At 49.9% G+C, this 13427-nt stretch overlaps 1 protein-coding gene across 5 annotated transcripts in view; it reads right to left on the bottom strand.

The window, feature by feature from the left end:
• LOC147044755 (BAR/IMD domain-containing adapter protein 2-like) overlaps nucleotides 1-13427 on the bottom strand; it is a 35364-nt gene that overhangs the window by 4111 nt on the left and 17826 nt on the right. For 3 of the 5 annotated variants that reach the window (XM_085934567.1, XM_085934566.1, XM_085934569.1), the window contains 8 exons: nucleotides 6558-6695; nucleotides 5768-5920; nucleotides 5424-5666; nucleotides 5122-5359; nucleotides 4805-5006; nucleotides 4656-4724; nucleotides 3742-3895; nucleotides 3609-3646 (listed from right to left, as the gene is read on the bottom strand). In XM_085934567.1, the coding sequence (XP_085790693.1) occupies nucleotides 3609-3646; nucleotides 3742-3895; nucleotides 4656-4724; nucleotides 4805-5006; nucleotides 5122-5359; nucleotides 5424-5666; nucleotides 5768-5920; nucleotides 6558-6695 (1235 nt within the window). Of the gene's footprint in view, nucleotides 1-1907; nucleotides 2002-3608; nucleotides 3680-3741; nucleotides 3896-4655; nucleotides 4725-4804; nucleotides 5007-5121; nucleotides 5360-5423; nucleotides 5667-5767; nucleotides 5921-6557; nucleotides 6696-13427 lie in introns of those variants that run through there. The other 2 variants (XM_085934571.1, XM_085934570.1) reach the window with 2 other exon arrangements.

Genomic DNA, 13427 nt, shown 5'->3' with positions numbered 1-13427 from the left:
ACCCACAAAGCCATGACGTGCTGCAAGCAGGGTCCAAAATGGTCAAGTGCCAAGCGTCAGTGATCACACAAAGTCAACAAGCAGGCGGCCGTTGCAGCGCGCACATGCTCAGGGTAACAGTGCTGAGGAAAGAGCGGGGTCAAAGGTCACAGATGCATGCGGGCGTAGGCACCGCTCCACACAAAAGACTTCTCAACAAAACGTGGAGCTAGGCGATAAAGAACAGATTTGCTGCCACACCAGAACGTTTATTAATATAGAGAGTTAGGCTTTATTTAGAATACCTTTTGTAAAAAGTCACCATACATTCAAGGTCTCTTTTTTTGTTTTATTATTATTATTATTATTTTTTTTAAATCATATTTTCTGATATCCCTCCACGGCATGCATAAGATAAAACAACTACTCAGTGTTTTTGGACAAGGACACCCATTGTTTGGAGAGGAAAGGAACTACAAAAGCACTGGGGAATACAATCAAAAAAGAAAAAAAAAAACACTGAGCGCAAGCAGCAAAGGAAATGAAGAGAAAAGATGGCCGCCACTAATCGTCAACAAACTCACAGCGCTTATCCAAGGCGGCCATTTGCACAAAGAAGACCAAATTCAAAAAGAAGGAAATGGTGCAATTGGGTGGACGGATACAAACGAGTCACATATAGATATTGATTTGAGAGATGTTGCTCAAGCTCGTCTGCACCAAAAAAGGGGAAGCGGGCTAAAGACAGGCAGAAGCAGCATGTAAGGCATCCGACACACCCGCCACAAAATGCAGCAGAAAAAGTCTATCAAGTGAACACACCCCTCTGTCTAAATCCCTCTTTTTGTCTTCTCAACGTTTTACAACCAAAGGTTGCAGTGATGGTATGGTTACATTTTTCTGAAAAACATCTTCCCCCCCTAATCCCACCCCCTAAAAAAAATAAACCACAAAAAAATAATGAAGTACCATTCCATTATATGTACGTACCTCCGTGAGACAATAGACAAGTTCAATTCATTCCCGTTTGTATTTTTGGCGATGGTAAACTAAGGTTGCAGGTGATGAGAACATGACCATTTTGTTCCATGAAAGACTTTGATTCAATGGACATTGTGCTGCTGCTTCTGATGTACACACCTTGGGCACGTAAGGGCAGAAAAAGACAAAGATATACAGCACATGAAGACGGTCACAGCTAGATTTTTGCAGAGGAGAAAGATGTGCCTGGAAGTATTTTTCTACGGTCTGTCTACATGGGTTTCTCTGTTGTTTGTCTTCAAATATTCTATGCTTAAAGCACTCGAGACAGACGTGCGCTATTGGTTCACCCATCCATGGCACTTGAGCTCGCAAATTTGAAGGCAACGTGATGCGGTCGTTGTAAATACACAGTGTAGTTCTCTGCTTTACATTGAATTTGAAGGTTAACAAGTGGCGATAAATAGTTTGAAGCTTTTGTTTTAATTTTCTTTTTTTTAAGTTCTGCAAAACTGCTGCTTGTTGTGAGGTGAGTTGACTTGGTTGCTTGCAAAGTCAAACCAAAAACTAAACAAATGAAGTAATCAATTGACTAACCAACGGCTCATATCTGGAAAGACTTAAGTCAGGTCGGTTGTATCTTTGGGCACCGCTGTTTGATGTTGCCTGTCATATTTTGAAAAAAACCTTGTGCAGGGGGAGGGGGGGGGTCACTCTCTCAATGCAGTGTCAACACAAATATAAATCAGGTGTAAGCGCGACTGATCGCATCTTCCATGCACAGCCTTCCCTTGTGATTTCGCATTTCAAAGCACCATTTTGTCTTTTGCAACTTTTATGGGTTGCGACCACGCAGTACTCATTTTTGAGAGCCACAAAAAAAGACAAGTGCGTACATGCACAGCAAAAAAAAAGAAAAAAAAGACAAAGCAGGGGAGCAAGGGCAGTCAGTCTGCCGTTGCTCAGAGTCCGTATCGCTGCACGCCGAGCAGGTAGGCCCCGCCCCGACTCTCAACGCAATCCTCCACCCACCAACCGCTACTGTCCCGACAGCGACACCGCCAGGCAGCCGGCAGCACAGCAGCAGAGAGGCGGCGGCAGAACCCAGGACGGACGGAGGGACGCACGCCGGGAGGAAGAGAGGACAGAAAGCAGGGATGAGACCAGCCTCGTCCACTCGCTGAAGGAGTGTGAGTGGAGGCAGAAGGAAGGGAGAGGAGGAGAGACAGGGGGAGGTGAGGAGGGCACGGGAGGGAGGGAGGGAAGCCCCTGCGCTATCCGCAGCTGTCTGCGTCTGTCACAATGTGTGTTGTCACACAGTCGAAATCAATTTGCCATCAGGACTGTCACTGTGGAACAAAGAGAGAAGGAAGCTTGCCAGGTCGGACACACTCAGAAAAAGAAACGGACAGACGGACAGGCCAAGATGTGATGGGACACATGAGAAGGCAAGGGCGCTGTGGACATCCTAGAACTCCAAACAGCGCCATGACTGGACTTGACAGTTCCTCATCACAAAGGCTTTTGTTTTTTCCAATGTGATAATCACAAAGTTATCTCATCTGCAAGGGATGCTAGCTTAGCGCAAATGAGCATCTCTCTTTTTTACGGTTAGCGTTGATGGTCTGAAATATGTGCTGCCGCAAAATTAATTTGAGTTATTTATAATTGAGTTGGAACCTCTAAACTTGAATAATTACAGCAAAAAAGCTGAATTTCATTGATGTGTACTGAAATTGTACTGTTTAATTTGAATCATACAATTTGAATTTGGGCTTGAGTTCCAAACTAATAATTGCAAATTGCACAATAGATTCAGTCATTTTTTCAAGGCAATGATTGAAATTAAGCAATAACAATTCAATGTTTGTCTGTGCCATTTTTCAACTTTAGCCATTCCAATTCAGTTTCTGGTGGTACATCTCTCAGCCCATATTGAAAAACAAAGAAAACAAAATACACAATGACAGCAGAAACAAGTCCGGGCTGACAAGCTGAGATGGGTGAAGCTTGGGGACACTCAAAAACGCTTTCTCCTCGTATACACACGCACGCACGCACGCGCGCGCACACACACACACACACACACACACACACACACACGCACACACGCACACACGCACACACGCACACACGCACACACGCACACACGCACGCACGCACGCACACGCACGCACGTACGCACACACGCACGCACGCGCGCACGCGCGCACACGCACACACGCACACACGCACACACGCACACACACCCGATGACTGACGGGACAGTCAGAGGAACAGTGTCATTACTGCACTAGCTCTTATTTAAAAGTAAAGAAATGACAAACGTAAGAGAAAAGCTGCGAGAGAAAAAGACGCATTCAAAAAACACGCACGGGGAGTTCAAGAACAAAAGTTTGTATTTTATTCCACTGGGTTGTGAGCCAAATTTGAAAGGTAACCGGTTTGCTAATTATGTGAGGAGATGCACTCCGAAAATGTTTACAAAAGAAAAGCGTCTTATCTTTTGTCGTTTGGCAACGTTAATTTTAGGAACTCAGAAAATTGAAAACGAACGAAATTCTGATTCTTTGTTTTAATTTGCAAACGTATGCAAGAGAAAAATCTTTTCGTCTTTGGAAATTCTCGCCGGGTTGGACAAGGCTTACCTTGTGGCAAAGCAGCCGTCATAATCCTCGACAGCAGGCTGAAAGACACCGGGCAAAAAAAGTGACATTAACTTGCCAGCAGGCGTCAGCATAGAGCAAGAAAGCCTTGGCTACATTCAAGCCTGCTCCCTACCTGAGTGCCAAAGGCCGCCATGCTGTAGGGCCTGGGGCGGCTCTGCGCCAGACTCTGCGCCAACAGTCGGGCGGTCAGGCCGTAGTCGGGTGTGGGCAGGGATTGGTCACTCTCCAGAAGGTTGCCCGTGCTGCTGCTCTTCCCGTGATGCAGGCTGGCCAGACAGGAGAAGAAAAGCCTCAGAGGACGGATGGGTGGGTCTCCGCCATCAACCGACATTTGAAACACAAGCGGTGCTGAGCATAGCGACAAAGCATTGGCTGCGCAAGCTCTTCCGGCACTCCAAACACACTATTTGGGATGGGAATCTGCCACCTGGACGCACTGCAGGGCCCTGTGTTGGCCCCAAAGTGGAGATGTGCGTGAATTTTGTCTTACACACATCACAAGATATATGAGCAATGGGCGCATACTGATTGCAAATAGGATACCGGACCGACACGGGCCTTGTTTGGAGCTACGGCGTTCTCACAGCGAATGCCGAGAGCAGCCACCAATACCCAAGGTCGGCTTTTGTTTTGCCTCAAGTCCTCCTCATCAATAGTGGATGCGGGTAGGGGTCATGTTGACAAGGCTCCCCAAGCACAGTTCTCCCACTTTCCCTCCCAGATGGACACAATCGAGAAATCAGCTGACAGAAATGATAGTCCGAAGCCACAACGCTGTCCAGCGTCGTGGCTTTCGGCTATCGTTTGTGTTTGAGTTGATGGAAAAAATGCTGCCAAAGAGGCTGTGGGCGCAATACTCTAAAAACAACAGTGCTTGGATGTGAGGTTTATTTACGATGACGTGCTTTTTCCGAAATTAATCACTACTGAGCCGTAGATAATAGAAAACAGGAGGGATAGGGGAGAGAAAAAAAAAAGGAGTCAAATATCTCCATTGGCCGGAGAATCCAGGTCGCTGCCGCTTACTTCACTTTCAGCTTCTCGCCATCAGTCTCGGGCAGCACTCGCGTGTAGGAGAACGGGAACCAGCCACGCCTGAGTGAAAGAATCACACAAGGAGGTCTCAGAGACAGAGGGAGAGCAGTGCGCAAGGGTATACGAGGCCCGCCTTTTACATTTTGTTCTTCTCGTTCTCGCCATAATGCCAGCCGTCGCGGGCCTCGGGCACCAGCAGGGTGATGACGTCGCCCTCGGAGAAGCTGAGCAGGGTGCCGTTATCGCCGGCAGCGTGCGAGAAGATGGCTTGTACGCGGGAGCGCCCATTCTTCTCCAGGCCCGCCGCCATAGAGCTGGACCGGGGGAGGGTCCGTGTCTCACCTGAGCAGAAGGCACACGGCTCGCTCAGTACGGGGCGACGGAAGGTCTCAAAGGCAAGACTGGTGCTATCAAGCTTTGCCGTCATCCCACGTATCAGCGTCACGGGCTCTCTTACCTACGGGGTTCTTGTTCTTGGCGGGACCCGGCCTGCGGACGGGGAGGGTGTTGGAGTAGACGTCGCTGACCTGTCTCTGAGGCTGAGCCTGGGCCTGCGCTTGCGCCTGCGCTTGTGCATGGGCCTGCGGAGACGAAGGCCTGACTTGGGACAGGGCCCCTCCGTCCGACCAGTATTGCTCGCTGTGGACTCCCGTCGTCCCGTTGACCACAGACATGCCATCGGGGCCCATCAACCTCTGCAAAGAACAAAGCGGTGTGAGTGACGGGGTTCCAACGGACCAACCGGCGGCGCAAACTCACCGCCTGGTGACCGAGGCCGCCACCCATGAAAACGGCCAACTCGGGGGGCACCGGAAGGGGCTGGGCCCCGGGAATGGGGTCAGAGATAACCAGGTTGGATTTGGAAGTGTGCAGGGGGCTGGTGCTGCTCGAGGCGGCCGAGCCCATCTGCTGTGCCAGCAGCACGGCCCTCTCAGGGAGCTTGTTGGGGTCCGAGCAGGCCTGCTGCCAGACTGGGATCTTCTGGGTCAGAAGGTCTTTACCCTGGAAGGACGAGGACACGTCGCATGTTCGCACGTCAAAAACTACATCCGAAGGGCAAAAAAGATGAAGCCCACTGTCACTGGTGCAGGAAGAGGGCTGACCTTGCCGTGGTAGGTGCTGCTGTTTTTGGCCACGGCACACTGGCGGTCCACCAGGAAGCAGTAGCGCCGGCGCTCCTCCGACAAGGCTGTCTTGTATCCCTCAGCGATGAAGGTGTCCAGCTCGCTCTGCTTGCTGCTGATGGTCTCCACAAACTGTCAATAATTAGGAGGTCAAACAAGACTCCACGCTGCATTCCCTGACTTCCTTTGACAAACAAGCCCTTGTCTTGCGCACGTTCCAATTTGGGCCCACTTGACGGATCAGCTGTCTTTCTTTGCTTTCTTTCAATCGAGTGAGCTAAAGTTCATTGCATGTCGGCCAAGGTTAATTTCCAACAGGTGGTGCCACTTGTGCAACGATATCATCTGGGTCTCATTTTACCTGCCCTTGAAGAGATCAGATTCATGGTGGGTTACGTCTCACTTTTGACTCCCCAAAAATCTAGCATTGCAACGGGTGTGTGTGTGTGTGTGTATAGATTTCTGCAGTCTGGTGTACCCAATGAAACTGTGCATCGCAATGTGGAACAGGCAGGAGCTATCAGCTCTCGCCAAAGACAGCAGGACGGCAAACTCATTTTGCTCTTGACACTTTTTAAAGCTTCCAAATCGGCGATGTTGTTATTTGCCGTCGGGTGACTTTGCCAGGCAAACAACAAAGGCTACCGAACCTAGCCCTCGAGTCAGCTGCCCAGTTGCGTTTTAAAACTCCAACGTTGAGATTGCTTCGTCGTCACACAATGCGGGCTCTTACGAAATAGGGTATTTGGTGCCAAAGACAGCTGATCACCTGCATCTCCTTCTCGCCATACTTGGACGGGTTCTTGCTGCCCTGGCTCTTCCGGCGGAGCTTCTTCAGCTCCCCTTGACACTTCTCCAGACTCTCCCCTTTGTTCTTGTGCTCCACTTGGTACTTCTTCAGGGCCGCCTGCAGACATAGGTAGGGGTGGGGGGGGGGTCATGTTTGTAACATGCGCTGTGAAAGTTGCTCTGTAGAATAGGTCAGCTCTGTGTTGCCTGTCACCTTGACCCAAAACAATGGTTGAAAAGGTCAAATGAAAATGTGTTGGCCTGGAAAGTGAAGTGGACGGGAAAAAAAATTGGACACTCTAAGATGAATGAAAATGGTTTTGCAAAGCAACTCACCCGGCTTATCACGCTGTTCTGCTTATGCCGATTGATTGCTGCCATCCCAATTTACGTTTTACACCCCCACGGAGCGGGGAAAACAAAAGAAAACAACAACTTAATAAATGGCTAAAAGCAAGATGACTGCTTTGTCACAGTGTGTGCAAAGAGTCCACACTCCTCCACACCATCTTGTCGCTAATAATGACAATTCAAGTGGCCTCTAATCCAAGGAAAGAATTTCCAGTCCCATTCAGAGATGTAAATAGGCTCCACCTGTGCCGACCGTTTTGGGACCCATTTTGTGGAGGGCCGACAAAGAGCCGCTCTGGGAAGTTACGTCTCAGCTTGTGCTTTTCCCCAAAAGTGCTTATTTATTGAGAGAGAATTTCCTGTTCTGTTACCATGGCAACTGGGCCAGCAGCAACACAAAGCCTCGTGTGCCTTTCTCATATGGCAGTGTCGCCGGCCAGATGCAAGAGCAACGGCGGCAACTGACTTGCTTAACTTGATTGGCCAAAAGCACTAGGCGCCCGGCTGCAGTCCTTCTTTTTGTCCCAACGACTTTGCTGTCTGAGGAAGTGGACGTGAAGCCAAGAAGAAGCGGGTCAGCTCATTTGTGATGGGTGGATGACACCGACTTTGGCACATTTCCCACTTTTCGGCAGCGTGCCCACCTCGCGACCTCGCCGAGCGAGCTAACGAGCGAGAGAATGCGTGCGTCACGTGTCCCAAAGTCACCGCGTAGGATGCGAGCGCAGAGATGCCAGGAGGCAGTGGGGGGAATATGCACGGTCACTTTTCATCTCGGAAAAGAAATTTTTCACTCTTTTTAATTTTTTGAGAGGATTCTGTGTCGCGGCAATAAATGGGTGCCATCTCCCTTGAACATGAGATGAGGACTATGGGCGTCGAATGCTCATTTTCAAATCGCATGACTCCAAATGCTCCGTTTGTGACACCAAGTTGCGAATTTCAGATACCGTCCCTCCCCTGCCATCATGAAAAGGGGGAAAAACAAATTCAATTGATTATAAAGTCATTTTCCTTATAATTTCAGTACCGTAATTTTTGGACTATTAGTCGCTCCGGAGTATAAGTCGCACCAGCCATAAAATGCACAATAAAGTGAAAAAAAACATATATAAATCGCTCCGGAATACAAGTCGCACTTTTAGGGCAAATGTATTTGTCAAAATCCAACACCGAAAACCAGCAACAACAGGCTAAACGATACGGTATGCTAACGTAACATATACACAAACGAGGAGCTGAGAACGGGCCTGACGTAACATTCAGAGTTATTCAAGTAAGTATTACATAAATAACACGTTTATCAAACCATCTGTGTCACTCCAATTCATTAAATCCATCAATGTGCTTTATGAAAACAATGCTGCAGTACGCGTATAAGCCGCATATGCTGACGTCGGACAATTTGTTTATTTGTTTGCATTTCTAATTATACCACAGATCCATATAACGATATATAAAGTATATTTCGAATAACTATCATATTACAACAACATTATCAAACCATCTGTGTCACTCCATAACATTAAATCCATCGATCGTCATTGTCTATTAGGTAAACAATGCAGAGTACGCTCGCCCTCTGATTCGTTATGATTTGCATTTCTAATTATTTCACAGACCCATATAACAATATATAAAGTATATTTTAAATAACTATCATGTAGTAACAATATTATCAAACCATATGTGTTGCTCCAATTCATTAAATCTATCGATCGTGCTTTATGTAAACAATGCTGCCTATGTGCCGCATATGCTGACGTCGGATCCGTTGTAATTTGCATTTCTAATTATACCACAGACCCATATAACGGTATATATAGTATATTTTAAATAACAACCATATTACAACAACATTATCAAACTATCTGTGTCACTCCAAATCATTAAATCCATCGATCAAATTCCTCGTTCTTCATGTCAACAACGGCGCACGTAGGCTGCAGCGATCTAGTACATAACTATGTTGTAGCGTTAACAAAATACCAAGAAAGACGTGGGTTTGGTAAACGGCTCTTTATTTAACAAAACAAGAATTCAACGAGCCAACAACTACTGAACATCCAGCCACGGAGGTGGAAGAGCGCTCCATAAATAGGACCGGGTGTGCGTAAAAGCCATGTCCGAGCCCCATCCACCGTCTCCGGACAGCCACCCGGCCAAGCGCCGGCAGCCGACTTCCATCCACGGAGGTGAAAGACAGCTCTGTAGAGTATGACCGGGCGTGCGTAAAAGCCATGTCCGAGCCCCATCCACCGTCCCCGGACAGCCACCCGGCCAGGCGCCGGCCCCCGACTTCCATCCGCGGAGGTGAAAGACAGCTCCGTAGAGTATGACCGGGCGTGCGTAAAAGTCATGTCCGAGCCCCATCCACCGTCCACGGACAGCCACCCGGCCGAGCGCCGGCCCCCGACTTTCATCCACGAAAGTGAAAGAGAGCTCTCGTCGAGAAGGACCGGGCGTGCGTAAAAGCCATAGTAGTTTTTCAAATTTCTGTGTCACTCCAAATCATTAAATCCATCAAACTCTTTGTCCTCCGTGTCAGTTACAAACAAAGCCGTTAATGATGCCGGTAGCACGTGGGGCCCTTCGTCATCTTCGTCATCCCGTGATCAACTCCTTTGTCTCTTATGTAAACAACCCCCGGGTGACGTCACTTGCAGTTCAAATGACAGTAATCCCTTGCTACATCGCGGTTAGTTTTTTGCGGATTTTTGAATTTTGAAAATTTTTGAAAAAAATCACATATAAGTCGCTCCTGAGTATAAGTCACCCCCCCCCACCCAAACTATGACAAAAACTGCGACTTATAGTCCGAAAATTACGGTAGTTTTTATCATTTTGAAACCAAATACAATTTGCTATCGCTACTAGCTATTAGCCATCATTCCTACGTCTGCTCAATAAACGTCTAAAAAAAACTTTCACATATAGACGTCTGATAGACGTCTATATGTGAAAGTTATAGACGAGCGGCTCTAGGGACATGGAACGTCACCTCTCTGGCTGGAAAGAAGCCCGAGCTGGTGTGTGAGGCAGAAAGGTTCCGACTAGATATAGTCGGACTTGCCTCCACACATAGTTTGGGCTCTGCTACAAGCCCTCTCGGGAGGGGCTGGACTCTCTTCGACTCTGGAGTTGCCCACAATGAGAGGCGTCGAGCAGGTGTTGGCATACTTATTGCCCCCCGGCTGGGCGCCTGCACATTGGGGTTCACCCCGGTGAGCGAGAGGGTAGCCTCCCTCCGCCTTCGGGTGGGGGGACGGGTCCTGACTGTTGTTTGTGTCTATGCACCGAACGGCAGTTCAGAGTACCCACCCTTCTTAGAGTCCCTGGAGGAAGTGCTGGAGAGCGCTCCTTCTGGAGACTCCATCGTTCTACTGGGTGACTTCAATGGTCACGTGGGCAATGACAGTGAGACCTGGAAGGGCATGATTGGGAGGAACGGCCCCCCGATCTGAACCCGAGCGGTGTTCTATTATTGGACTTCTGAGCTTGACACGGATTTTCTATAATGAACACCATGTTCAAGCATAAGGGTGTCCATGTGTGCACTTGGCACCAGGACACCCTAGGCCGCAGTTCGTTGATCGACTTTGTAGTCGTGTCATCGGATTTGCGGCCGAATGTTTTGGACACTCGGGTGAAGAGAGGGGCGGAGCTGTCAACTGATCACCACCGGGTGGTGGGTTGGCTCCGATGGTGGGGGAAGATGCCGGTCGGACCTGGCAGACCCAAACGCTCTGTGAGGGTCTGCTGGGAACGTCTGGCAGAATCCTCTGTCAGGAAGTGCTTCAACTCCCACCTCCGGCAGAGCTTTTCCCACATCCCGGGGGAGGCGGGGGACATTGAGTCCGAGGACCATGTTTCGCGCCTCCATTGTTGAGGCAGCCGACCGGAGCTGTGGCCGCAAGGTTGTTGGTGCCTGTCGTGGCGGCAATCCCCGAACCCGCTGGTAGACACCGGCGGTAAGGGATGCCGTCAAGCTGAAGAAGGAGTCCTATAGGGCCGTTTTGGCCTGCGGGACTCCGGAGGCAGCTGACAGGTACCGGATGGCCAAGCGGAACGCGGCTTCGGCGGTTGCTGAGGCAAAAACCCGGGCGTGGGAGAAGTTTGGCGAGGCCATGGAGAATGACTTCCGGACGGCTTCAAGGAAATTCTGGTCCACCATCCGGCGTCTCAGGAGGGGGAAGCAGTGCACGGTCAACACTGTTTACAGTGGAGATGATGTGCTGCTGACCTCGACTCGGGATGTCGTGAGTCGGTGGGGGGAATACTTCGAAGACCTCCTCAATTCCACCGACACGCCTTTCATTGTGGAAGCAGGGCCTGAGGACTCTGAGGCGGACTCTCCAATCTCGGAGGTCGAAGTCACTGAGGTAGTTAAAAAACTCCTTGGTGGCAAGGCCCCGGGGGTGGATGAGATCCGTCCGGAGTTCTTAAAGGCTCTGGATGTTGTAGGGCTGTCATGGCTGACACGCCTCTATAGCATTGCGTGGACATCGGGGACGGTGCCTCTGGATTGGCAGACTGGGGTGGTGGTTCCCCTCTTTAAGAAGGGGGACCGGAGGGTGTGTTCCAATTACAGGGGAATCCCACTCCTCAGCCTCCCTGGTAAGGTCTATTCAGGGATGCTGGAGAGGAGGATCCGTCGGGAGGTCGAGCCTCGTATTCAGGAGGAGCAGTGTGGCTTTCGTCCTGGCCGTGGAACAGTGGACCAGCTCTACACCCTCGGCAGGATCCTCGAGGGTGCATGGGAGTTCGCCCAACCAGTCCACATGTGTTTTGTGGACTTGGAGAAGGCGTTCGACCGTGTCCCTCGGAAGGTTCTCTGGAGGGTGCTTCGGGAATACGGGGTGCAGAGCCAACTGATAAGGGCGGTTCGGTCCCTGTATCACCGATGCCAGAGTTTGGTCCGCATTTCCGGCAGTAAGTCGGATTTGTTCCCAGTGAGGGTTGGACTCCGCCAAGGCTGCCCTTTGTCACAGATTCTGTTCATAATTTTTATGGACAGAATTTCTAGGCGCAGCCGAGGCGTTGAGGGGGTCCGGTTTGGGGACCTCAGCATCGCGTCACTGCTTTTTGCAGATGACGTGGTGCTGTTGGCTTCTTCAGTCCGTGATCTCCAGCTCTCATTGGAGCGGTTCGCAGCTGAATGTGAAGCGGTCGGGATGAGGGTCAGCACCTCCAAATCTGAGTCCATGGTCCTCGGTCGGAAAAGGGTGGAATGCCCTCTCCGGATCGGGGATGAGATCCTGCCCCAAGTGGAGGAGTTCAAGTATCTTGGGGTCTTGTTCACGAGTGAGGGCAGGATGGAGTGAGAGATCGACAGGCGGATTGGTGCAGCGTCGGCAGTAATGCGGACTCTGTACCGGTCCGTCGTGGTTAAGAGAGAGCTGAGCCAAATGGCAAAGCTCTCGATTTACCGGTCGATCTACGCTCCTACCCTCACCTATGGTCACGAGCTATGGGTCGTGACCGAAAGAACGAGATCCAGGATACAAGCGGCCGAAATGAGTTTCCTCCGCAGGGTGTCCGGGCTCTCCCTTAGAGATAGGGTGAGAAGCTCGGTCATCCGGGAGAGACTCGGAGTAGAGCCGCTGCTCCTCCACTTTGAGAGGAGCCAGATGAGGTGGCCCGGGCATCTCATCAGGATGCCTCCTGGACGCCTCCCTGGGGAGGTGTTCCGGGCATGTCCCACCGGTAGGAGACCCCAGGGACGACCCAGGACGCGCTGGAGAGACTACGTCTTTCGGCTGGCCTGGGAACGCCTTGGGATCCCCCGGGATGAGGTGGATGAAGTGGCTGGGGAGAGGGAGGTCTGGGAGTCCCTCCTAAAGCTGCTGCCCCCGCGACCTGACCCCGGATAAGCGGAAGAAGATGGATGGATGGATGGATGGATGGATGGATGGATGGATGGATGGATGGATGGATGGATGGACGTCTATCCCGTAGGCGTACAAAAGACGTCTAAAATACGTGTATAGCATCGACGTCTAAAAGATGTCTATAGCATCGACGTGTAATAGACGTCTATGGCATAGACACATATTTGTATATAAACATATTTGTTACACTTTTAGACGTGTTTCAGCCGAGACGTCTGATTAGCATACACACGTCTAATAGACGTCTATAAGACGTCAAAATGCTCGCAGGGTGATGTATATAATATCTTGTGTTTTTTGTCATCTGTCGTTGTGTTTGTTTGTTTGTTGTGTTTCTTGAGATGAACAAAACAGCTTTGAAAAGAGACCTTACGGAGGCAACGAAAAAAAGGTTCTCCAGCCTTATGGCAGGGGATGCTAGTGATCCCGGGATGCTTCATGCGCCACCTGTAGAATAAGTGATCTCCAGTTTACAGTGAACAACTGAGGAGCAGTCGTCCATTTATTTCGTTTTACATTCTTTTTCTTTTCGTTTTTACATTTTGTTTTAGAATGGAGGATCACATATGCAAACGATTTTCAACTATGGATTTTTGGTCGAAGCAGGA

The sequence above is a fragment of the Syngnathus leptorhynchus genome, chromosome 16 (genome assembly GCF_054491065.1).
Source record: "Syngnathus leptorhynchus isolate UIUO chromosome 16, UIUO_Slep, whole genome shotgun sequence".
NCBI lineage: Eukaryota > Metazoa > Chordata > Actinopteri > Syngnathiformes > Syngnathidae > Syngnathus > Syngnathus leptorhynchus.
This window is presented reverse-complemented; position numbering and strand designations above follow the sequence as displayed.